The sequence below is a fragment of the Tenrec ecaudatus genome, chromosome 7 (genome assembly GCF_050624435.1).
Source record: "Tenrec ecaudatus isolate mTenEca1 chromosome 7, mTenEca1.hap1, whole genome shotgun sequence".
NCBI lineage: Eukaryota > Metazoa > Chordata > Mammalia > Afrosoricida > Tenrecidae > Tenrec > Tenrec ecaudatus.
The window spans coordinates 161,089,555-161,112,491 of record NC_134536.1 but is presented as its reverse complement, the minus strand read 5'-3'; the positions used below and the strand labels follow the sequence as shown (position 1 = coordinate 161,112,491).

The 22,937-nt window shown below is 47.2% G+C and overlaps 1 protein-coding gene across 1 annotated transcript; it reads right to left on the bottom strand.

Annotated features, from left to right (window-relative positions):
* Positions 1–302: 302 nt before the first annotated feature.
* LOC142452585 (butyrophilin-like protein 1) lies at positions 303–16,065 on the bottom strand. The gene is made up of 9 exons (XM_075553836.1): positions 15,978–16,065; positions 11,659–12,006; positions 7,432–7,713; positions 7,137–7,331; positions 6,841–6,861; positions 6,727–6,753; positions 5,725–5,751; positions 1,369–1,395; positions 303–964 (listed from the first exon to the last, which is right to left on the bottom strand). Exons 1-9 carry the CDS (start codon positions 16,060–16,062, stop codon positions 303–305), a joined length of 1,674 nt encoding a protein of 557 aa, XP_075409951.1. The 5' UTR covers positions 16,063–16,065.
* Between the last annotated feature and the right edge of the window lie 6,872 nt (positions 16,066–22,937).

Below are 22,937 nucleotides of genomic sequence, written 5' to 3'. Positions count from 1 at the left end.
TCTCCCTTCATATACAAGCAGTATAAAATGTTCATAGACTATTTCTCAATACCAAATAAAACAGCCTCCCATGGGTAAATGCTGTCGGCACTCACCCAGCTCAGACAAAAGTCACCTTTCATTGTGACGGGGGCACAGACATAAACTGATGGCTCTCAGAGCCCCACACTCTCCAGGGCATTGGCATCCAGAGCAGGAGGACCACTCCGGGGCCATCCAGGGCTCAGCCCAGAGCCGGTCACCTGTGGGGACCTGAAGCTCCAGGAAGAGCCATGGGGAGGGGCAAGAATACAGATGAGTTCCTACGGGGAGACAGTCTGAGGGGCCCGGGAGAGTAATGGAGACTCAGGGCCTGCGAGAACGCCATCACCATCAGAGCCAGAGCTCAGCCCCTCCCCTGGGGGACTCGGCTGCCCACCCAAGGGGGGAGATTTGTTAGAAAGACCCCGTGGCTCATCTCCCATGGAGCAGACGGTGAGGGACACGGGTCCTGAATTAATCATGAAATATGGGGAGAGGGTCCCAGAGAAGGGAGCCTGGGAGAAGGAGAAAACGTGGGAGCCATCCGTCATGTTGTAGAAGGAAACATCCCCACCATCGTAGTCCAGGAAAACCCCCAGCCTGCAGGGAAACTCTCTGAGAGTTAACACTGTCAGAGGGGTGGTACAGGCACAAAAATCTTCTGAAAAATGTCCCACAGCCCAGAACCCCTTTTCTGGGCACTCTCTGAACCAGCCTTTCCTGTCCGTATCTTCCCTGCAGACCCCCATGGTCCAATCACCTTTGTCTCCGTCCCTGACCTCCACCTCCCAGTGACATTGCCCTGCTGTGATGCCCTGATGACCTAACACACTGCATCTCACATCGCTGAGTACATCATTGCCGGTCCTCAACGTGATGCTTGTGTTTTCCTGAGAGAGCGCAAGGTTGGCATGAGCAGACGATAGATCCAACGTGACAGACCCTGTAAAGAGAGTTACCATATTATGCAAACCCCTCCCCTCACCCATAACATGAGCACACCCCTCCCCTCACCTCTACATGAGCACAAAGCCACCTTCACTAAGAAGTAATTAGTGGCATGAACTAATTAGTGGCATGAACTAAAAGCTAGAGACACAATGCCACAGCCCTCAAAGAGGAAGGAACCGAAAAGATTATAGGGTTAGATCGATCAGAGTTCAGGAAAATCTATCCCACATCAGCCATGCCCTCCACCCAGCCCCAGCTACATGATTATCCCCTCCCCCGCCCGCCCCACCACCATCAGTGATGCCTTCCTCTGTATCATCAAAGGGAACCGAAAGAGATGCTAGAAGCCTGAAGCAGGCAAGAGGAGCTCTCAGAAAGAGCTGTCAAATCACTCACAGGCCTGAAACTGCTCCTTCCGCCAATCTACAAAAGAACCACAGATTCCATGTCAGAAAAATGCGAGACTTCCCACATCAGAATGAGCAACTTTTCTGATGAAGAAATAGTGATGCAAGAGATATGGGGGGATGGAGTGGGGTTAGAAATATTAAACTCGTGTTTATTTCTCTTTTTCTCACACACACCCACAATAGTCACCTTCCCATGGAGCCTTACAAGAAGGCTAAGCCATGGGACTAAACACCCAATGGTGGAGAGGCTGGATGCCTACCTGAACCAAAAAGCCATTTGTGAAACTTTGGCTATCAAATTAAGCTCCCTCAATGCTTACCGAGGAAACTACATGGAAACCCAGTCTTTGTTGAGAAAAAACTGAGCTCAACAATTCCTAATCCTGTATTTACTTATCAAGAACTGATGGAGCTAAATTTGAAAAGCAGAATTACAAATGGCTGACCTTACAAAATGACTATAAGTCCTGAGGAAAGAGAATTCAGGATATAAAAGAAACTAAGCTGATTTAAAAAGCAATGTTAAATTTTCAGGGGAAGAAGAAAGAGAAGTTCAGAGTAGGAAATCCATCCATACAGTGTGAGGTGAGACACTAACAGCTTGTATTTTTTGTTTTATAATACATTGAGAGCAAACACCCACAGAGCCACAGGAAATCCAAGAACACTGGACCTAGTCATGTGCTTTATCCAAGAATATTCCAAACATCACGCACTTCCAGGCAAAGCCCCATTGTGAGGAAGAGAATACTGGCCCTCAAAAGTGTCTGTATCCTATACCCCAGGACCCATGAATATGTTGTCATACATGTGCCCCCTCCCCACCCCAAACCCACTGCCCTCAAGTTGATCCTAGCAAGCCTAGAGGACAGAGCAGAGCTGCTCCACAGAGTCTCTGAGATCATAAGTCAGGGAGCAGACAGCCTCATCTTTCTCCTGGTGAGTTTGAACTACTGGCTTCACAGTTAGTCCAGAGCTTAACTGATTGCACCACCAGGGTTCTGTCCATTCCCACTTTGGATCATTAATTCAATAGACATAAAACTCCCTCCTTGCCATCGAGTCAGTTAAATCTGCCAAGTGCAGTCAAGTGCAAATCTCACCAAATCAAGAACTGCCTAAAATTCTTCAATCCCGTCTTACACCTGAGATCATAAAAGGGCTGCAGTCCATTATTAAGAATGGCTTTGAGAAGGGATTGATAAGTCATTCTGTATAACACTCCTGCATTCCTGGGGCAAAAACCTAATAATGGAGATGAAATATTTGTTCAAAATTTAAGAGCGATAAATTATGATACTCAGCTCCATGCAGGATTTAGTCACCAATTATTATTAACTGGAAGTAGTCTGAGTGGCATAGTGAGTCATGTCAGGACAACTGTCCCTCACCATCTGCTCCAGGGCAGGTGGTCCAAGGACCTTTCTAACAAACCAGACCTTAAACAATATGTTGATGCTGCATTGCCCTACAGCTTAAACTGTTGAAGGCCATTAAGACTCAGCCTTGAAATGGCTGAGAAGTCCCATGACCTATGTGTCAGTGCTGATTTCTTCTGCGGCTTAACATTTTGAGCAGACGGTTAAGAACAAGAGCAAGGAAGTATGCAAGGTCTGGGAAAACAGGTTGTTTAATTTTCTCAAGGATGCCTGGCTTGGCAGAACATAAGAGGTCCTTATGTGTATCAAATGTGCTTGCTTAACAATGAGATAATTATAACCCCGGGTTTTTCTGCATGGATAAAAGGAGACTGTGGAATAAACTCAGGGCATCAGTATTCACTGTTGTCCTCCCACTACCTTCTCTCTTTTTTTCTTAATAATCACTCCCCCTTTCAGGACTGTTCGACTCGTCAGAAGGCTCCGACATGAAACTGATTGTACTTCTGACAGCCTGTATTCACTTACCCAGAGGGTTCATAAAGCATATAAGGCTTCTAAAGAAACACTCCAGCAGGACTCCACCCAGGTCAAATATTGGGAGACACCTTTCTGCTGAAGGTGTTGCATTAGACTCCAACCAAAACACAGCCATCCTCAGTTTCCCACCTCCTAAAACCAAGAATTTTTAGGATGGTTTGTTCACTTATTGTTAGATATGGATTCCAGGCTTTTACTAGTGAATCTACCTTTATACAAATTGCTAAAGGAGAATATATCCCTGATAACAGCTCGCTTCATGTTTCCCATATGCAACTCCACCCCCACCCCACACTACAGACATACACTGCCAACAGAGCCACACACCATACATACAAACCACTGCCAACAAGTCGATTCCAACACATGGCAGTCTTATAAAAGGTTCCTGAGACTCTAAATCATTATAAGAACTGGAAGACTCATCTTTTTCCTGTGGAGGTGCTGGAATGCTTGAATATTGTTCGTAACCCAATGCTAACTAGATCGACTTAATCATTATAAATCATTAATTATAATTAAACAATACTTAATAATTAATGGTATTTAATACTTAAGTTTATTTTTTCAAAGATTGGGGAAACCTCAAATAGATAAGAGCCTGCTTGAGGGCCCAATGCCACCAGGGCTCCCTATGCAAAACATGCTGTCAAATCTCAATGATCCTGATCCCTTTTTATTGGAAATTCTAACTTATTTGGATCTCAGGGAAATGATGAAATAAAATATTAACTTTCTTTTGTTTCTTTCAATTAATCTTTATATCTACTTTTACAATTATAAAATTTTTTTGTTTATGTTGTTATTGTTAATTAACTATGGAACTTCTTTGGAATGCTGTTGACCTAAGCCTACTAGTCCTGTGGGTCAATGGTAAGAAACTAAACTTTAACCAACCACATTTTTCAACAAGAAAGCAACATATATGATTGAACTATTGAATTGTATGATATGTGGATCATGTCCAAATAGAACTGGTTACAAAATAAATATAAAAATGAAAACTATATGTAATTTTGTACCTTTTGACATACTGGTAACTGGCTAAGGTCCTTGGAGAAGAACTATCATTCCGGCTAACAGACACTGGATAAAGGGGAGAAGTTATGGAGGCTAGAAGTCTTGGTAGAGACTAAAACAAAATGTGGACATTTCTATCAAGTCTGGAGAGCAGCGCTTCTACAGGGCAAAGATTTAAGCTACTATGTAACCTAAACTTTAGAGATACTACTAGCTTGTTTCTTTCCATTTATATTCCACTAGAACTCTTACAACCTCTATTCCGCACTAACCAGCATCGGCAGATACTAATTCCTTAGACCTTTGCCATTTGTCCTCTTAGCCCAACACATTTCTAAGAAAGAAAAGATTTCAAGAGATATTCTTATGAAAATATGATTCATAAAACTGTTTAGATTTTCCTGACTTCCTTTGTTCCTTAAGCTATAAAAATCCCATCATGTCTAACCTCAGGTACAACACCCAGTGGCGATTCATGAATTATGTAATGGAATAACAAATCTCCAGCATGCTTTTAACTTTGTTTCTGAGGAATTACGCAACACCTCCTCAGGACTAAGGAACAAGTTTTTATCATGTTTAGAAATAAGTAAATGCTATGCTTCTTGCACACAAAAATATGTCAACCTATGATCACCATCTGTACTGTACAGGTTCACCCAGTTCTATAAGTACTGGCATTTCTGTCTTTGTTGATAGGCTTGATGGAAAGAAGTTCAGATACAACGGTCAGGCTGACCCATATGACCGCTTAGAGAAACGTGAGCTTTGTTTTGCTTGTGTTTCATAAAGACCTTAGTTTTCATAATTGCTAAAAATAACTAAAGAAGAATGTGGGGGGGAAGGAAGGGCGTGGGAAGAGACATTTGACTTTGAAATTCTAAATCCTGTCCTTCTAGGTATTTGAACTCTCCATTGTCACTGATAACATTAATAGAAGTATCTGGTGAACAACATGTTTTCAGAGGACATTGCTAATAGTGGCCGGCAGTCGAGAAAGCCAACAGGAGTTGCTGCAGTCTGCGCGTTATTATTGTACTTCGGTGCTGTTGGAGCCACTCTCGCTCATACCGAACCTACATACGAAAAATCACTGCCCAGTCCTAGCTCATGCTCATCCTCATTGCTAGGTTTGAGCGCATTGCTGCAGCCGTTGTGTCAATCCATCTTGTGGAGTGTCTTCCTCTTTGCCGCTGGCTCTCTACATCACCAAGCAAGATGTCCTTTTCCAGGGACTGACCCCTCCTGATAATATCCAATGAGGTGACGAAAGGGGCAAGAGAGCAGGTGTTACACCAGTCCTATCCTGGTGTGGGGTGCACGTGTAAAGGAAGAGCAGGTCAAAGACAGAAACCCCTGGGGATGAGGGACTGGAGGCCACAGGAAACAATGATGACACTTACCTGCATACAGCTGTGCCTTACTCCAGGCTGCAAGGGAACACACCTCTGGTGAGACTACAGTCAGAATCTATGAATCCAGTGGCCCCATCCTCCCCTCTCTCCTAAAGGATGCTGGGAAGGAGATGAGCTCCTGCAGTGTGCCTCGCTGGCCTGGGATGGTGGGAAATCTCTGTGGCCACGAGTCAGGAGGCCAGCATGACTCTTCAAGCTGCCCGCTGTCCTGCTATTGCTGTGGGAGTTTGTACAAGTCTCTTACCTGTTCTGTGCCCCAGAAACCTCAACTCTCCTGTTCTCCAGTCCCCTAAGAATCACAGAGTAGTGTGAAGTGATTTTAACTACTCAAATGTAAGTGAGTTCCTAATTATAAGAAAGCATTGTTTCCTCAATTCTTTTTCTGGAAAATAAATATCTAGAAACGTACCACAGAGGAACAACAAAAGACAAAATAAATGTACAGCCAACTCCGGGATAAAAGTGGGCTACCATTTGGGGTTGTTTTTGTTTTTCTGGAGATATAAATGTGTCCACTCTGGGGAAATCTTGACTCATCACATTTGCCGACGTGTTCATCCCAGTCCTCTGTGAACTGACACTCCCAGAAGAGAGAATTCTGGGAGGTTGGTGGGGCACATCCTAAGGCCATAAGTTAATGGCCTCATTTATTTATACAGCTCCTTTCATGACATCCCTGACCTTTTGGCTTCCAGGTGCAGAACAAGAGCTGGCTGCACCAGAGGCTAGAGCACTATCGTGTGGTGCACAGGCTGAGCTACGAAGAGAAGATGCAGGAGCAGGGCAGATTCCAGGTCCCAGTACTGAGAGGGAAGCAGAGTCTCATATCTAGGAGAGCCCCAGGTCTGGGATTACTCCTCCCACCACCTTCCACTTCTACCCCCAGCAACAGAGTTCTTCTGTCTATGACAGAGAGACACTAGGAGAGGGGACATCCCACTTGGGCTCAGTGGGGCTAGGAGACCCAGGGATGACCGGAGACTCACTCACCAGCCTGGTAAACCTCCTTCCTCCATTCTGAAAGGCAACACACAGGAAAGAAGTGAGCTCACTGCCAGTGTCTTTCCCACACTGGACCCGGGGAGCTCAGGAGGGAGAACTTACCCAGCTCTGCCCGGAGTTCAGCTGAAAGAAAGGGAAAAAGCATGAGCTTCCAGCTCTAAGAAAAGGAAAAATAGTAAGCTGGAGCACCCACAGATCAACCTCCTCTGTAGACTGGAGAGCTCCCCCTTCCAGAACCATCCACACTTCCAGGGCCCCAGCTGCCCTCTGGGGATCTCTGCTCAGGGCAGAGGCCCTGCGGTCTCTGGATGCCACAGCCCCAGGGCTGCACCTGCTGTCAGCTTTCTCTCTCAGCACCGGCCCCACCCTCACCCAGCCTGGCCCTTCCCCTGCCTTACCTATGCACCCTGTGCATTCTTCTGCTTCCTGCCTGTTCTCATCCTCAGCCCGCTGAAGATTCTGCTCTTCCTTCTTTGCCTGCTGCTTTGCTGCATGTTCTTTGTAGAGAAAATAAGCAGCCCCAGCGACGAGGAGCCCCAGCACCGTCAGGGTCACGGTTACCATCCAAGGAGAGGCCTTTGGGAAGAAGGGCTCTGAGCCCAACCAAAGCCCCAGTCAGGGTACAGTCCGGCCAGGACAGCCAGCACAGTCAGGGACCCCTTTCCCCCAGCCCAGAGCAGGAACAGCGCTGACCTGGGATGAAAATGGCCTTCACCTTCTCCTGGTCTAAGACGGGGTTGCGGAGGGAGCAGGTCACGTTCTGCACGGAGCTGTCTCTCAGCACCAGCGAGGCCTCCACGCGGAACAGCCCGTCAGCTTCTTGGAGGTGGGTCTCAGAAAAAGCCAGGCGTTTCTCTCCACTCGGGTCTCTCCACTGCACCTGGGGCTTCGGAAACCACCCGGAGGCCGTGCACACCACGCGGACCCCATCTTCCTCCGGCCCCATGATGCGCACCTGAGGGGCGGAGCCCACACCTGTGGAAGGGAAGCTTGAGAGCCCAGGGGTACCTTGACCTAGGGGCAGGGGCAGACCCTGCCCTGGCCTTAAAACTCACGGAGAGTCTCGGTCTTGCTCTCCAGGCAGCACCAAGCCAGGTGTGGCAGTGGGTTATGCATAGGGCTACTAACCATAAGCGCCGTTCAAACCCACCAGCCACTCTGAGTGTGGAAGGACGTCCATGGGGCTTTCTGCTCAGCCTGGGAAACCCACAGGGGCTGTTAAACTCCAGCCTACAACCTCGGTGAGTATGGGAATCTGCACCTCCAGCAGTGAGCTTTTAGTTGGGCTGGGCTGCCCCTCCTGGTAGCAAAGCTAGTGTCCCACCTCCACCCACTCTCCTCCTCCTACCAACCAACGACCTCCCATGGAGTCAATTCTGATTTATAGCAGGGTAGAACTGCCTCGGCGGGTTTCAGAGGCTGTAATTGTTAAGAGAGCAGAAAACCTGTCTTCCTCTCAATGAGTGACTCCTGCTTCCCAACTGCTGCCCTTGAAGCTAACAGCCTGGCCTGTAACCACTTCACCCCCAGGGGAGCCTTGATGTGCATCTGGGGGAACCAATCAAGGGCAAAGCACTATACTCCCACCCCAGGCCAGGAGAAAAAAACATGGCACCGTTACAAGAAGAATGTAAGTGTCCTCTCCCTTCTTCTTCTCTTCTCTCTTTCATCTCTCTGCTCTCTACTCCAGTCTTCTTGCTACTCTCTTCCCCTCCACCTACCTCTTTTCCTAAACATGTCAACATGGTCTAGTCTCCTTCTGTCATTCTTACAACAATAAACTTTGTAACCAAGGAACACCTCTATGTTCCCACCTATCACATACTTCAAAAGCCCAGTAGTGTGGCTTCTCCTGCTATTCCATTCTTGGAGAATTAGTATTCTTGAAGAATTACCAACACCTGCTATTGGCAGTCCAGAAGTCACCCTGCAGCCCTCAGCCCTAAGCAATCAGTCTCCGTTCAGCGTGTGACACTGCTGACTCCCTCTGGAAACCAGCTCTATGTCGGCTTAGTCCCACTCCCTGGTTGCCTGATGTCTCATCTCTCAGATCACTCTGCCGAGCCTCTGCTTTACTTCTCTTCCCACACTACACCTTAAGAGCAGACCATCCAGTCTACGGTCTGGAACATCTAGAGCTATGAGGGGGTACATGAAATTCCATTGATCAGAACCAAGCTTTCATAGTATGTCTTTTTCCCATGAAGCAAGCATTGAACAACTAGTTCTGAGTTGGTGCACCCAGGGGCATCCCCTGGGAAGGTTCTCTGTGGTCACGGTGAATTATTGATTAAAGACAGTTTCACTCAAACCTGGTTTTTTGTAATGGCCAATTTAAGAGAAGCATGTGCAGCTGTGAAATTTTGTTTCTTGCTTGTGAAAAATGCACCCGAAACTGTTATTGGTGTTGAGCACAGCTTACAAGGACAGCACTGCGGGATAAACTCAAGTGTAGGAGTGGTTTTCTCATTTCAAAAAAGGTGAAATGTTGATTGGTGACAAACCTCATTCTGGATGTCCATCGACTTCCTGGACAAATGAAACTGTCCACTTGTAGTGCCTCTGGAGTTTGTCCAACAAGTCAGACTGTTAATCAAGCTTTCTATTAAGAGATTCTGAAAAGATTGTGTAACAGGGTGTGATTTAAAAAAAAAGGCTTGATTTGTGGGAGGCGAGGGACTAGTTTTGTCACCACAACCACCTGCTCACGAGCCATCTCAGTGCACCAGTTTTGGGTTAAAAACAGCATGCCTCTCTTGCCCCATGCAACTGACTCACCTGACTTCACTCGTGTGACCTCTTTTTGTTTCCACAATGCAGAAATGAAGGGGAAAATGAAGAGGAAGGTACTGTCCGCCATCCAAAGAAATGAGTTGGAAAAATGTTTCCAAAAATAGAATCACAGATTTTACAAATGTATTAAGTGTAACGGAGAGTGCTTGGATAGTGGTAAGGTTGTTTTTCACACACAAAAAATTAAAATACATAGCTGTGAAAAAATTCCAATGGGAGGTACCCCTCTGCACTATCCTGGAAGCTTCACTCCTCTCATATCGCAAGGTCACTCTGACATCTTCCTCCCCCACTGCTTCTCTTTTTAGGTCTCATCCAAAATTATGTCAATTAAGCAACACTGTCTCCCTAATTCCTTTTCTTCCTATCCATAGCCCCACCCCATAGGTTACCTTCACGGGGATTTCTAATATGTCTTTCGAAGTTAAAACACATAACAGGACTTCTATTTTTACCCTGTGTTTACTAGATTGAATACAAATAAAGACCTAGGGAGTTGCCCTTCTTTATAACCACCTTGTCATTTGCCACTTCACTTTGTGGTGCCATTCCACTCTGACTCGTGGATAGATCGTGTGACAATGTGGCCACATAGAAATCAGTGCATGTGGCACAAGCAGACGTTTGGAAAGTGCTCGCACAACTGGGCCTTCTGCTGTCTCTGTGAATGGGACAAGATGAGATGTGTGGAGCATTGCCTGCCACCCAGCCGGAGCCACTCTAGATCAACTATTTGACTCCCATCCATGCAAGAACACAAAGTCCACATGGCAACCACTTCCTCTGACCAGAAATGATCCATTTGAGATTAGTTTACTCCAGCCAAGATTACGTGAACTCTATAATTGGTCAAATTATATAAAGGCTTGCTAATATATAGTCCTGAAATTTTTTAACTGATTGCTATATAGCATTATTACAGTGATGGGAAATTGTTAATTATCAATAAGATACCAGTGAACAGCAAACATCTTAGGCAAAATTCTTGGGGGTCGCTCTAATTCCCTCTTCCCCCTCCAAACTCTCATGTCCCCAAATTGACTCCATCAGTTGACTCTACTTTCTAAATCTCACTGGTGTCAGCCCACTCCTGTGCCATCCCACTGCCACTGCCCAGGGGCAGACACCATCCTCTCTTGCACATAACTGCACTCCATGCACACAGTCATTCCCCTGGCTTCACAGAATGCCAGAGTGACATTCCCAGCTTTCCACTGCTTGACATTTCCTCAAATCTGCCTCCAACCCGGGGAACATGGCACACAGAGCCTTCACTGATCTGGCCTCTGCCTTCCTCCCCAAGTACTTCTCTCAAATATCCCCTAACCTCTCCTGCCTGCCTCCTCAGGGCCCACCTATTCTACCCATCAAGGGTTATCTGATGAATTGTTATTAGCGACCCGGTGCTTTGTGTGTGCAATATTCTGTCCCTCAACCTTGGCCTTGCCTGTTGAATTCAAGTGCCAGCTAAGTATCTCCTCCCCAGAGACCACTTTTTATCACTTCAGGCAACAGTAGTCACCCCCACCGTGTAGCCTAAAGCAGGAAGAGGTTTTTCCCAGGGTTGACCCCTCATCCTGCACTGTCCTTCTTTCACTGCCACCAACCTTAATGTGTCCCTACAACTCACCCACCACGCTCTCACCAAGGAGTTTGCACTGGATCTGCGTGGAAATCTCATCCAGCAGCTAGACACTTCGCTTAATCTCTACTCTCTTCCAGCCTTTGATTAGACAGCCCGTCCTCCCTAAGGCTCAGCCCAGTCCCCATTCCACAGGCCCCACCCTCACATCCTGGTCTCCCTCCCATGGTCTGCTTTCCCTTTTTTCCGCAAAACTGATCACTGTCTAACATCATCTATGACCTATTTCTTTATTGTGATTTTCCTGTCATTTACAACATGAACTCCACAGGACAGCAATCTCTATTTGGTTCATTGAGATCCCTTAGGCACCGAGAGCATGCTCTAATACTGGGCTGGTGTTCTATAGCATTTACACTGAAGGAAAGATTTAATGAGTCTCCTTTTCTGCATCTGAAATATGTGGAGTTCAATTCAGTCATCCCTGAGACATCTCCAGACTCCAACCCGCCAGGACTCTAGAACATATAGACCAAGTCACCAACCTGCCACCTTCACCTCCAAAGTGGCCTCTTCATACAAGTCTCCCTTCTTGAAGAAGCAGGTGTACTGCCCGTCATCAGAAACCTGGATATTTTGGATGTGCACAGCAGCCTGCCCCTTGGAGAGGAAGGTCCTCACCAACGAGGTCCTCCCTGTGTATTCTGGCATCTGCTCTTCCCTCTGCTCCTGCCGGTTCTGGTAGACAAACACTGCTTCTGAGAACTTGGATCGAAACCACCGCAGCTCCATGTTCTCCACACTCATGGGCGAGGCCAAGTGGCAGGGTAGTGTGGTGTCCCTGCCCAGCACTGCCACGATGGGCTCCTTGGGGCCAACCACCAGGAACTCATCTGTGGACACAAACATGAGAGTGAAAACCTTGAATAAATGCAGACAGAGTGGAAGGGAGTCTGGAGACTACCCCTGGCTCCTGAAGAGATAGCCATGAAGAAGCTGAATGGGGTGGAATGTTCTGAGCACAACGTGGTGGCTCAGAAATTAGGCCAAAGGGACTCTCCTAGTCCCAGGCCCTTCCATGAAAGACTCTCCAACGATGGAGGAAAAAGCTAGGAGTCAAGGGGCATTTATGGAGGTCTAGACAAAGACATGTACATGCAAATATATATATATGAGGATGGAGAAATAGATCTATGTGTCTATATTTATAGGTTTAGTATTAAGGTGGCGGAAGGACCTTGGGCCTCTACTCAAGCACTCCCTCAATGCATGAATACTTTCTTTTATTAAATTGGCATTCTACGATGCTCACCCTCCCGACACAACTGCTGAAGCCAAAGCGGGTAAACAAGTAAATTTGGTGAAGAAAGCTGATGGTGCCCGGCTATCAAAAGAGGTAGTGTCTGGGGTCTTAAAGGCTTGAAGATAAGCAAGTGGCCATCTAGCTCAGAAGCAACAAAGCCCACATGGAAGAACACACCAGCCTTTGTGATCGAGTGGTCCCGAAGGGATCAGTTATCAGGCATCAAAGAACAAAAAATCATCATATCATTGGCTGCACACCTCCATGATACGATCGCCGAAGACAAACGGGTGCATAGCAAATGTGGCGAAGAAAGCTGATGGTGCTCGGCTATCGAAAGAGATAGAGTCTGGGGTCTTAAAGGCTTGAAGGTGAACAAGCGGCCATCTAGCTCAGAAACAACAAAGCCCACATGGAAGAAGCACACCAGCCTGTGCGATCATGAAGTGCCAAAGGGACCAGGTATAAGGCATCATGCAAAAAATAATAATAATAAATAAATAAATTATATATATATATACCATAGTGTATGAAGGGGGAAGTGCAGAGTGGAAACCCAAGGCCCATTTGTTGGCCACTAGAGATTCCCCTCATAGAGGGGTTTAGGAGAGGAGATGGGTCAGTCAGGGTGTGATGCAGTACCGATGAAGAACACAGCTTTCCCCCAGATCCTGGATGCTTCCTCCCCCCAACTACCATGATCCGAATTCTACCTTGCAGGACTGGATAGGGCAGAGGTTGTACACTGGTGCATATGGGAGCTGGAGGCACAGGGAATCCAGGGTGGATGATCCCTTCAGGACCAGGGGTGTGAGGGGCGATACTGCGAGAGTAGAGGGTGAGTGGGTTGGAAAGGGGGAACTGATTACAAGGATCCACATGTGACCTCCTCCCTGGGAGATGGACGGCAGAGAATGGGGGGAGGGAGACTCCGGGTAGGGCAAGATATGACAAAATAACAATCTATAAATTATCAAAGGCTCATGAGGAAGGGGGGAGCAGGGAGGGAGGGGGAAAAAAGAGGACCTGATGCAAAGAGCAAATGCTTTGAAAATGATTAGGGCAAAGTATGTATGGATGTGCTTTATACAATTGATGTATGTATATGTATGGATTGTGATAAGAGTTGTATTAGCCCCTAATAAAATGTAAAAAAAATTAAAAGGAAAAAGAAAGACTCTCCAACAATGCAGTACTCAACCGTAAGTGCGCCACAGAATCGTCCCCCCAAAATGTGTTTCCACCAAGTACATTTCGGTTCACAATGACTCTGTAGGACCAAGTAAAATTGTCTGTACGGGCTCAAATGTTGTAAATCTTCACAGAAGCAAATTGTCACATCATTCTCCCCAGAGCAGCTAGTGAGTTCAAACCCAGAGTCAAATGTTCCACCTGAATCACCCAGGGATTGTGAAACAGCTCTCTGGAAGAACCCACTCCCAAAACTTCTGATTCAGTAGATCTAGGGGAGACCCAAAATGTGCATTTCTACTGAGATCGCCGGGGTAATGGTAGAATTCTATCCTTAGAATAGCTTTGGGTTCATTGTTGATGTGTTCACCATGGATCGGGGCTAACATATGGCAGCTAACTACGACCGGAGTCCATGGATAGGGCCTTGAGAATTGCAGCACTAGCTTGATCCTGTCACAGAACAGGACTGCAGAATGACCAGAAACCACCAGAGATGCAGGTCTGAACTTGATGACTGAATTATCCAGAAATTCTTCACTCCTCTCTTAACTTTCATTGTGTATGCCACATCTTTCTCTTGTTGAATTAAATGTCCATTTAAAACACAGAGTCAGATTGCTATTTCTGTTGGAAAGCTGCCCTCGCTCCCACAACTCCCAAGAGCCTCAAGCACAGCTTGTGAAAGAAGGGGAACCCCTCATTCTTCAGGCATGGATGAGCTGCCGCTAGACTGCATGGCTGAGCAAATCACTCGGGATCCTTATACTGTCGCCAACCACATCATCTCTTCCCCAGAGGACAGCAGCCCCACAGCCTTCCCCGTCTACCCTCGCCCCACTCCCACTGCTTGTTGTCTGCACGACATGTGGAGTAGACCATGGAACGCGTTGCCCAAGCCACATCAGGCCCCACTGGGCTCAAAGTCCTCCAAAAACCCCCAGTTCCCTCCAGTGACCCACAGGCTCTTTGAAATTGGCCCCCAGAACCACTCTAGCCTCAATGCCTGCTCCCCTTCCCCCACCTCCTATGCTCCAAATGATAATCACTTCTTTTTTCTTTTCTTCTTTTTTAATGAAAAGATAATCACTTCTTGCTGTTCCTTGAACTCACCAGGCACACTGCCCCCATTGCACTGGCTGACCACTCCCCCACCCCCAAGTCCTAGTCTACATCTCTCTTTCTTGACCACCCAAGTGAGCTTACACCTGCTTTCCCCCCTCCCCCTCCCAACACAGTCCGTTATTACTGTCTACTTCATTATTCCACGGCACTAATTCCCTCTAACAAACGACAGCTATTTCTGATGTGTCAGATTTAATGTTCCTTGCCTCCTGCTAGACTGTAGCTCTGTGAATAGCGAATCTCTGTGTGTGTGTGTGTGTTCTGTTCATAGACCAACAACTAATACTTAGTACACACGCACGAATGTTTGGGGAATAAAGTGAATTACTCTACGTATGCATGTTTGCTTTGGACATAAATAAAGCAGCAAAATGATAATATGAGGGGAAATGCCTTTGTATTTTCAAATATTGAATATTTGGCTCTTCTAAACATAGAAGAATGTATCGTGGGACAGTTGGCAGAATACTTTGCCCTTACGTTTTGCTGCGGTGGTTTGGTTTTGATTTTTAATTTTTAACTACAACATCATAAATATCCTCCCTCTTTTCTCCCTATGTCTGGAGTACACCTGTGTGTCACTGAAGACTCCGTGTCCACCTCAGTGTGACTGTCCCTCCTTTCCCAGCCACTCAGACCCAGCTTGACCTCAGAGGGGTGAGGAGCTCGGGCGGGAGGTACTTGTTTGTCCATTTGTTGTTCATGGAACAATTCTTATTTTTCCTGTTAAACCCTCCATTTTTGTCCACCCCCTGCTCCCTTTGCCCACCCCCATTCCTGGCCTCTAACTAGTCTTGTTTTGTGGTATATAAGCCTCATTTCTCCTTCTCTGTTTTTGCTTAGAACAATAGAGATATTAAAGAATTGTCTTGGTAAGACTGACTTAGTTTGCTAAGCATAATGTTCTCTCGTTTTTGTCATGACTTGTGGTATTTGAGAGAGTGATCATTGATTTTTATTGATGTACAAAACCCATAGTTGGATTGTACCAGCGCTTGTGTATCCATCCCTCTAAAACTGGGGGTTTGGGTTGTTTCCATGGTTTTGCTATTGTGGAGATGTGCAGTAATAAACATGGGTGTCCATATGTCTGTTGATGTTATATTTTGAATTACTTTAGGGTATAGTGTGGTAAATCTTCTATTAAGAACTCCCAGAGTCTCTATCTGTCATTCTCCATGCAGCAGTACACCTGCGCATGCCACACACCAGAGGGACCTGCAATGAGAGGGGAGAAACACTCACCTGCGCGCCCCCATGAGGGCAGTTGGAGGAGGAGCAGCAGGAGGCTGAGATGGCAGCGCAAAGAGAAACTGGAACCTCCCTCCATGTCCTCAGAGCTAGGAGGATGACATTGCAGGAGTCAGCGGAGACCCCAGGACCCACGGGAGCCTGCCCACAGCTCACCCTGTCTCGTTGAGCCTCATGCCAACGAGGAGGAGGACCACACACAACCCTGACCCTGAGAAACGACGAAGCCTGGATCTCCCAGCCATTTCGGGTGAGTCTGTGGTGGCAGACTACCGTTCGCGAGAAACCACTCCTTCCCTTCCCACCCTACTAAAATGCACGCTTACCCCTCCCTGCCCAGACACCAGGACTTCCTCCCTCCGCACCTGTGCCCCTGGGGGAGACCTTCTTCACATCTCCAGGACGCGCACAGCCGTTTCCTCTTCCCAAGTCACACCCTGACACAGCCCCCTGCCTCCTTATTCGGTCCTCCTAACTGTCACCAGGAAGTCCCCCGAGAAGGGGCATTCTCAGAAATCACACACCGCTGCCCTGTTAAGGGCTCCTTTGGTTCACCTGCCCTTCAATCCAGCCCAGCCCTCCCTGCTTTCCCCAGTGACCAGTCAGTTCCTCGCTGACCACAAATTCCCACCCGCCCTGCCTCTGTGGCAAGACTTCTGACTGAGAGGCAAACAGCGCTGGTTGAAGACCAGCCAGTGAGAAGGAAAAATCAGCCTTAGTCATAAAAAGAGCCTAATCCACCTGCTGTGTGTGGGGTGGGGAAGCCAGCTCGTGGTCAGGAGAGCATAGATTCTGAGGGGGGCCATTCTGGGCTCTCTGTCTGGCTCAACCACTCACTACGTGACCACCTTAGGCAAATAAGCTGACCTCTTCTGCCTTGGTGTCACCATCAATAAGGTGGGGATCAGTGACTCCACCCTGCACACTATTCTGAGTTACCATGAGAATTACATGAATTTGTCTTTATATAGTTACTGCAACGAATGTGTACAAGCTAGTCCTAGTAGGGCTACGTGAATATCTGTAAAATAAATGAATAAAGGTCCAAGCCTCTCTCTGGTTGTCTTTGGTCTAAGTAGTCCAGACCCAGCACACACATATATTCTTGGCCCCTTCCCCACAGTTAGCTACTCCCTGGTTTATGCCCGTGGCGCACTAACTTGTGCGCAGCTGACTCACCTGCTCCTCCTGGTTCCGGCTTTGAATGCGGTGTCTCCCTGGAGTTTCTCTAAATGCAGCAGTTTGAGAAGGTTCAGGGCCGCAGATCCCAAATCTTCCCTCAGATAGTGCACCTGCAGTTTGCGCCTCTGGGAGCCCACGTCCCTGATTCTGGCTCAGACACCTTGGGCCCAGGGTCTCCCATTTCTGAGAGGCAGGTGATTCCTGCCGAGAAAGCAAGGTCAGCCCACGTTCCAGAGATAGCTGCAGAGACCCCAGCAATGGGGCCCCCAAAGAGTGCTCCCAGGTAGAAGTCGCCCCTGCCAGACTTCTTCCACCGTCTGAAAGTGAAAGCTTGCAAAATCCGCCCAGGAGGACTCTGCCCTGCCCTCTGGAATATTGCCCCCTGTGATTGAGGAGGAAGCAGGGTGGTCAGAGACGTGAAAAAAAAAATGAGACCGCACAAATGTGCAGACTCAGGAACTATTCAGCACCTACTGCGGGCCAACTCGCTTCTAGTCTTAGAAAATAAAGAATGCAGTTGTGTTCACCTGCTATGGGAAAGGACAGACGTCTAATCCCACCGGAGGTCATTTGGAAGACAGGTCTGGACACTTGCTTCCTCGAGGTCACATCCTTAAAAGTACTGTGGAGAACGGCCCTGCTCTCAAAACTACGGGGTGTCGTGCATCACAATCAAATTCAAGTCAACTGAAAAGTGACTTTATCAAAATTAGAAAGCAACGGAGTGTCTGTCCGCTTGCCGTGCCGTGCTGTGCTGTGTGCACAGATCCGTCTGTACAGGTTGTTAACCTGAAACGTTTCCATGCCCTTTGGGAAACAGAAACCAGCCCAAGCCTTTGAACAACCCCGAGTGGAACTTCTCTTCTTTTTCCTTGCCCTCACAGGATCCAGGACCTCCCTGCAATCAGTCAGCTAGGGATAGTCACGAGGACCATCAAGAGTTTCCATGACCTGTTTCACAACCGTGGCCTTCCTTTCTGCTACTGGTAGTTAATATTTAACATAGTATTACATTATAGTTTATATGTTACTAATGCATAATGTGTGTGTTTTGATTTATTATTATATTTTTAAACCACCTATCACCCTAGGTACAACTATTCTGTTCTCTCCCTCTCTATATATATCTATCTATCTATCTATCTATCTCTATCTCTGCCTCATTCTTTGCTCTCTAAAAGAAGCCCTTGGAACCCTGGGTCTTCCCCACCATCCCCTCTCTTCCTCCAGATCCCCACCTAAATAGGACTCTGCATTCCCTTCTGCGTTCCTCTCATTGTTTCCCTCCGAACTTGATCTTGAGTCTTTGCTCTCCCTCCCAGTCTCTGCCAACCTATCAGAAAGTCCCATCTCTTCCTCTTATCCATCCCCACAGAGAATGCCTCCCTCCAGCCAATGACCTTCTCCTAGGTCTCCTTCCCCCACCTCTACCCTGCCCTCCTCCTGTCCATGCTCCATTCCATGCACATAAGTTCCTCAAGTCAGCTTATGGTATGTCTCCCTAACCTTCTCTGCAGTGTTCCTGCAAAAATAGCCTGGGGACGATGTCTCCCCTCCTGGGTAGTGGGGGAGAATCACCATCAACAGCATCCGTCCAAAGCTGACTCCTAAGAGGCCAGGGTCACATGTGCCTACCCCCTGCAATCTTTTTACCAATTCTGACAGCCCTGACTTCACTGCTGGGTTTAAGAATGCGTTGCAATGGCCACGGAGAATTCACAGACCTTACTCGCTGCTGTGAGTGTATTATAAGGAAGTAACAGCTTGAGCCTGGGTGGCATAGTGCTTATGGGCTTCAATCTGCAAGGTCAGCAGTTCAAAACCACCAACAGCCCCACCAGAGAAAGTATGGGATTTCTACTCCCATAAACAGTTACAGACTTGGAAACTCACAGGGGGTCACTATGAATCAGCATTGATTCAATGGCAGTGGTTGTCTGTTTTTTTAAGAACAGGTTACAATTCAGGATGAGCAAGGTTCAAGATACAGTCTTTAATGAGAACGACCTACTCTCAGCAGTACCTGAAAGCACACCCAGGTCATCAGCTCTCTCAGCACCTGGGCCACTGCCCTGTTCAGGAAAGTGTTACAAAGCTCGTGTAGCCCTGCCAGTAAATGCCAAAGGTAACCCACGCTGACAGCAAGCTTCCTGCCCGATGCTCTCTGCCTTCTCACTCCATGGGCAGGGAAGCTCACCACTCAGTCTCACACTCTTAGCTCTGCTGCCTCTGTTTCCTGAGCTGCCACCAGTTGTCTGCTTCTGCTTCTCGCTGTCTCTGGTATCTTAGCTCTCTGTCTCCTGGATTAAGGAGGTTCAGGGCAGGGATATTGAGTCCTGGCTCTTCTTTCATCATGGCAGTGAGATCCTCCTTTAACCTCTGACATGCTCATGTGAGATCTACCAGAGATAGTGAAGCTTTGATCCCACACCACCAGGGTACTATGTACCTTATTTACACTATATTAACTAGGAAGCTATCCAGTCCCCTTGATGGGCACCAAGTACCTCTAGCATGCACAGCTCCACCCCTTTCCTTCTGTGAAGTTCCAAAGACTATGGCTGAAGACCCTTGTCATTGAATTCACTGTGTTCCTCTACCTAAAAGTCTTCTCTTTGCCCCCCAAAGCCCATCCTTCTCTCTGACCTCACATGATGTTGTGCCAGCCATTTAATGATCTGCCAACTACACCTTGAAGTTTCCAAGCACAGCACTCGGAGGCAAAGAGACATGAATTGAGACATGAGCCCTGCCATCCAGGAGCATTTAATTCAGGAAATTTCTAGAATAGGAGTGGCTAGAAGTACAAGGGGATTGTTCCACATACTGCCTTAGACTTTAAACTCAGCCCAGCCCCCAGCTCCACATAAGTCAGCATGAAACAGGAGTAACAAGAGGACGTTGGACCTTTTTGATTAGGCTTATCTCAGGCTGAATCCCAGCCTGCCAGCTCCAATGTGGAGGAGGGGGGTAGAGTATGAGTTAGACTTTCTTGAAGAACATTTGGAACTGGCAAGAAGGCCCTCCAAAAATACACTTCTGTGCCAGAGCCCCATTCATTGCATTGCTTTCCCATCGTCTTTGTCAGTAATCACTGTTCACTAAAATGTGATATAATTCTAAGAACATATACACTATCTGAATTTCCATTGGGTTAATGTTTTACTTTCCTTTCTAAGAGATATACACAAAGAACCTGTGATCTTTTCTTTCTTTTTTAAAAATCATTTTACTGGTGGCTCATACAGCTCTTACCACAATTCATCCATCCGTCCATTGTGTCAAGCACATTTGTACATTTGTTGCCATCATTTTCAAAACACTCTTTCTATTTGAGCCCTTGGTATCAGCTCCTCATTTTTCCCTGCTTCTCCCATCCTCCCTCCCTCATGAACCCTTGATAATTTATAAATTACTATGGCGTTTGTTTTGCATGTCTTAACCAACACCTGTATCCCTTCACCCATTTTTTTGGACCCAGGGAAGGGGCTATATGTAGATCATAATGATCTGTACCCCCTTTATACTCCCACCTTCCTCTTACATTCCTGGTATCGATACTCTCATTACTGGTGCTGGGGGGGGGGGGTGGTCTGTCCTGGATTCCCTATGCCTCCAGCTCTTATCTGTACATGCTCTGGTGGAGCCTAATTCTTTTAAACATTTTATTAGGGGCTCAAACAACTTTTATCACAATCCATACATATACATACATCAATTGTATAAAGCACATCTGTACATTCTTTGCCCTAATCATTTTCAAAGCATTTGCTCTCCACTTAAGCCCTTTGCATCAGGTCCTCTTGTTTTCCCCTCCCTCCCCACTCCCCCTCCCTCATGAGCCCTTGATAATTTATAGATTATTATTTTGTCATATCTTTCCCTATCCGGTGTCTCCCTTCACCCCCTTCTCTGTTGTCCGTCCCCCAGGGAGGAGGTCACATGTAGATCCTTGTAATCAGTTCCCCCTTTCCAACCCACTCACCCTCTACTCTCCCAGTATCGCCCCTCACACCCCTGGTCCTGAAGGGATCATCCACCCTGGATTCCCTGTGCCTCCAGCTCCTATATGCACCAGTGTACAACCTCTGCTCTATCCAGACTTGCAAGGTAGAATTTGGATCATGGTAGTTGGGAGGGAGGAAGCATTTAGAAACTGGAGGAAAGCTGTATTCATCATTGGTGCTACATCGTACCCTGACTGACTCATCTCCTCCCCTAGACCCCTCTGTGAGGGGATCTCCAGTGGCTGACAAGTGGGCTTTGGGTCTCCACTCTGCACTTCCCCCTTCATTCACTATGGTAAGGTTTTTTTTTGGATGATGCCTTATACCTGATCCCTTTGGCACCTTGTGATCACACAGGCTAGTGTGCTTCTTCCATGTGGGCTTTGTTGCTTCTGAGCTAGATGGCCACTTGCTTATCTTTCAGCCTTTAAGAACCCAGACACTATCTCTTTTGATAGCCGGGCACCATCAGCTTTCTTCACCACATTTACTTGTTCACCCGCTTTGGCTTCAGCAGTTGTGTCGGGAGGGTGAGCATCATAGAAGGCCAATTTAATAGAAGAAAGTGTTCATGCATTGAGGGAGTGCTTGAGTAGAGGCCCAAGGTCCTTCTGCCACCTTAATACTAAACCTATAAATATAGACACATAGATCTATTTCCCCCATCTTCATATATATTTGCACGTACATGTCTTTGTCTAGACCTCTATAAATGCCCTTTGCCTCCTATCTCTTTCCTCTATTTCCCTTGACTTTCCTCCTGCCCCTCCTGCTCCGTCCCCACCTGAGTTACAGCTATAAGTCTTCTTTATGTAACCTTACCCTTGATCATTCCCTACCAGGCTTGCCACTCCCTCCTCATCACCAATTTGGATCCCATGTTGTTCCCTTGTCCCTGTGTTTGTTAACACCACTTCCTTAGCCCCCACTTCCCCCTATCCCAAGTCCCCCCGGAACTGTCGGTCCCATTGTTTTTCCTCCAGATAGTTCATCCAGCCTGTCTTATTTAGACAGACCTGTGGAGATAATAACATGCACAAAAGCAAGACAGAGGAAAACAAAGCAACAGTATACAACCAGACAACAAAACAACAACAACAAACCACTGACAAAGAACAAAACAAAACACATCAAGAAAGAAAAGCTTGTAGTTTGTTGGCCTTTAGGAGTGTTTTCCAGTCCAATCTGTTGGGGCACCATGCCCTGGCCCCAAAGTCCACTTTCAGCATTCCCTGGGGACCTTGCCGCTCCATTCCCTTGCTGTTCCGCTGCACTCCCCCAGTGCTTTGCCTCCGTATGGTGGGATCAGGTCAGGTGCAATTCGCACACTGTGTCTCCGGTGCTGTCCCCTGTAGCGCCATTGGTCATTGAGGGGCATCATGTCTCATAGTGAGGCCAGCCATGTTGTCCTCTCTGTGGACTGGCTGCTCTAATCAGGAACATCATCCTCATGGCCTGGTGGGCCAGGCTGTGCTCCATTGTCTCCTCCTCCCCCTTCATCTGCTCCCATGTGCTCTGATCAGATATGTCCCTCTCCCGGAGCTGCAGAATCAATGTCGTCCTTTGAAACAAATTCTTCAAGGGGGAGGGGCAGGAGTCCACTTAATTTTTGGTGCTGGGGCCAGCCTCCCAGACCTCTCCACTGGTTCCCTACTCCAAGCCAGAATGTTGCATTCAAACCTTGTGGCACTGGGTTGAAATCTGATCCCTCTTTCCCTGTGTAGATATAAACAATACTCTCCCCTTGGGTGAGTCAGTGACCCAT

Bases quoted from the DNA above. Each gene is read 5' to 3' on its own strand.
- LOC142452585 (XM_075553836.1), bottom strand. From the start codon at position 16,062: ATGGAGGGAGGTTCCAGTTTCTCTTTGCGCTGCCATCTCAGCCTCCTG. The intron at 6,862-7,136 runs GTAAGGCAGGGG...CCTTTCTTTCAG, and splicing joins AGAATGCACAGGGTGCATAG to CTGAACTCCGGGCAGAGCTG. The intron at 965-1,368 runs GTGAGTGATTTG...CTCTCTTTACAG, and splicing joins GAAGGAGCAGTTTCAGGCCT to GGTCTGTCACGTTGGATCTA.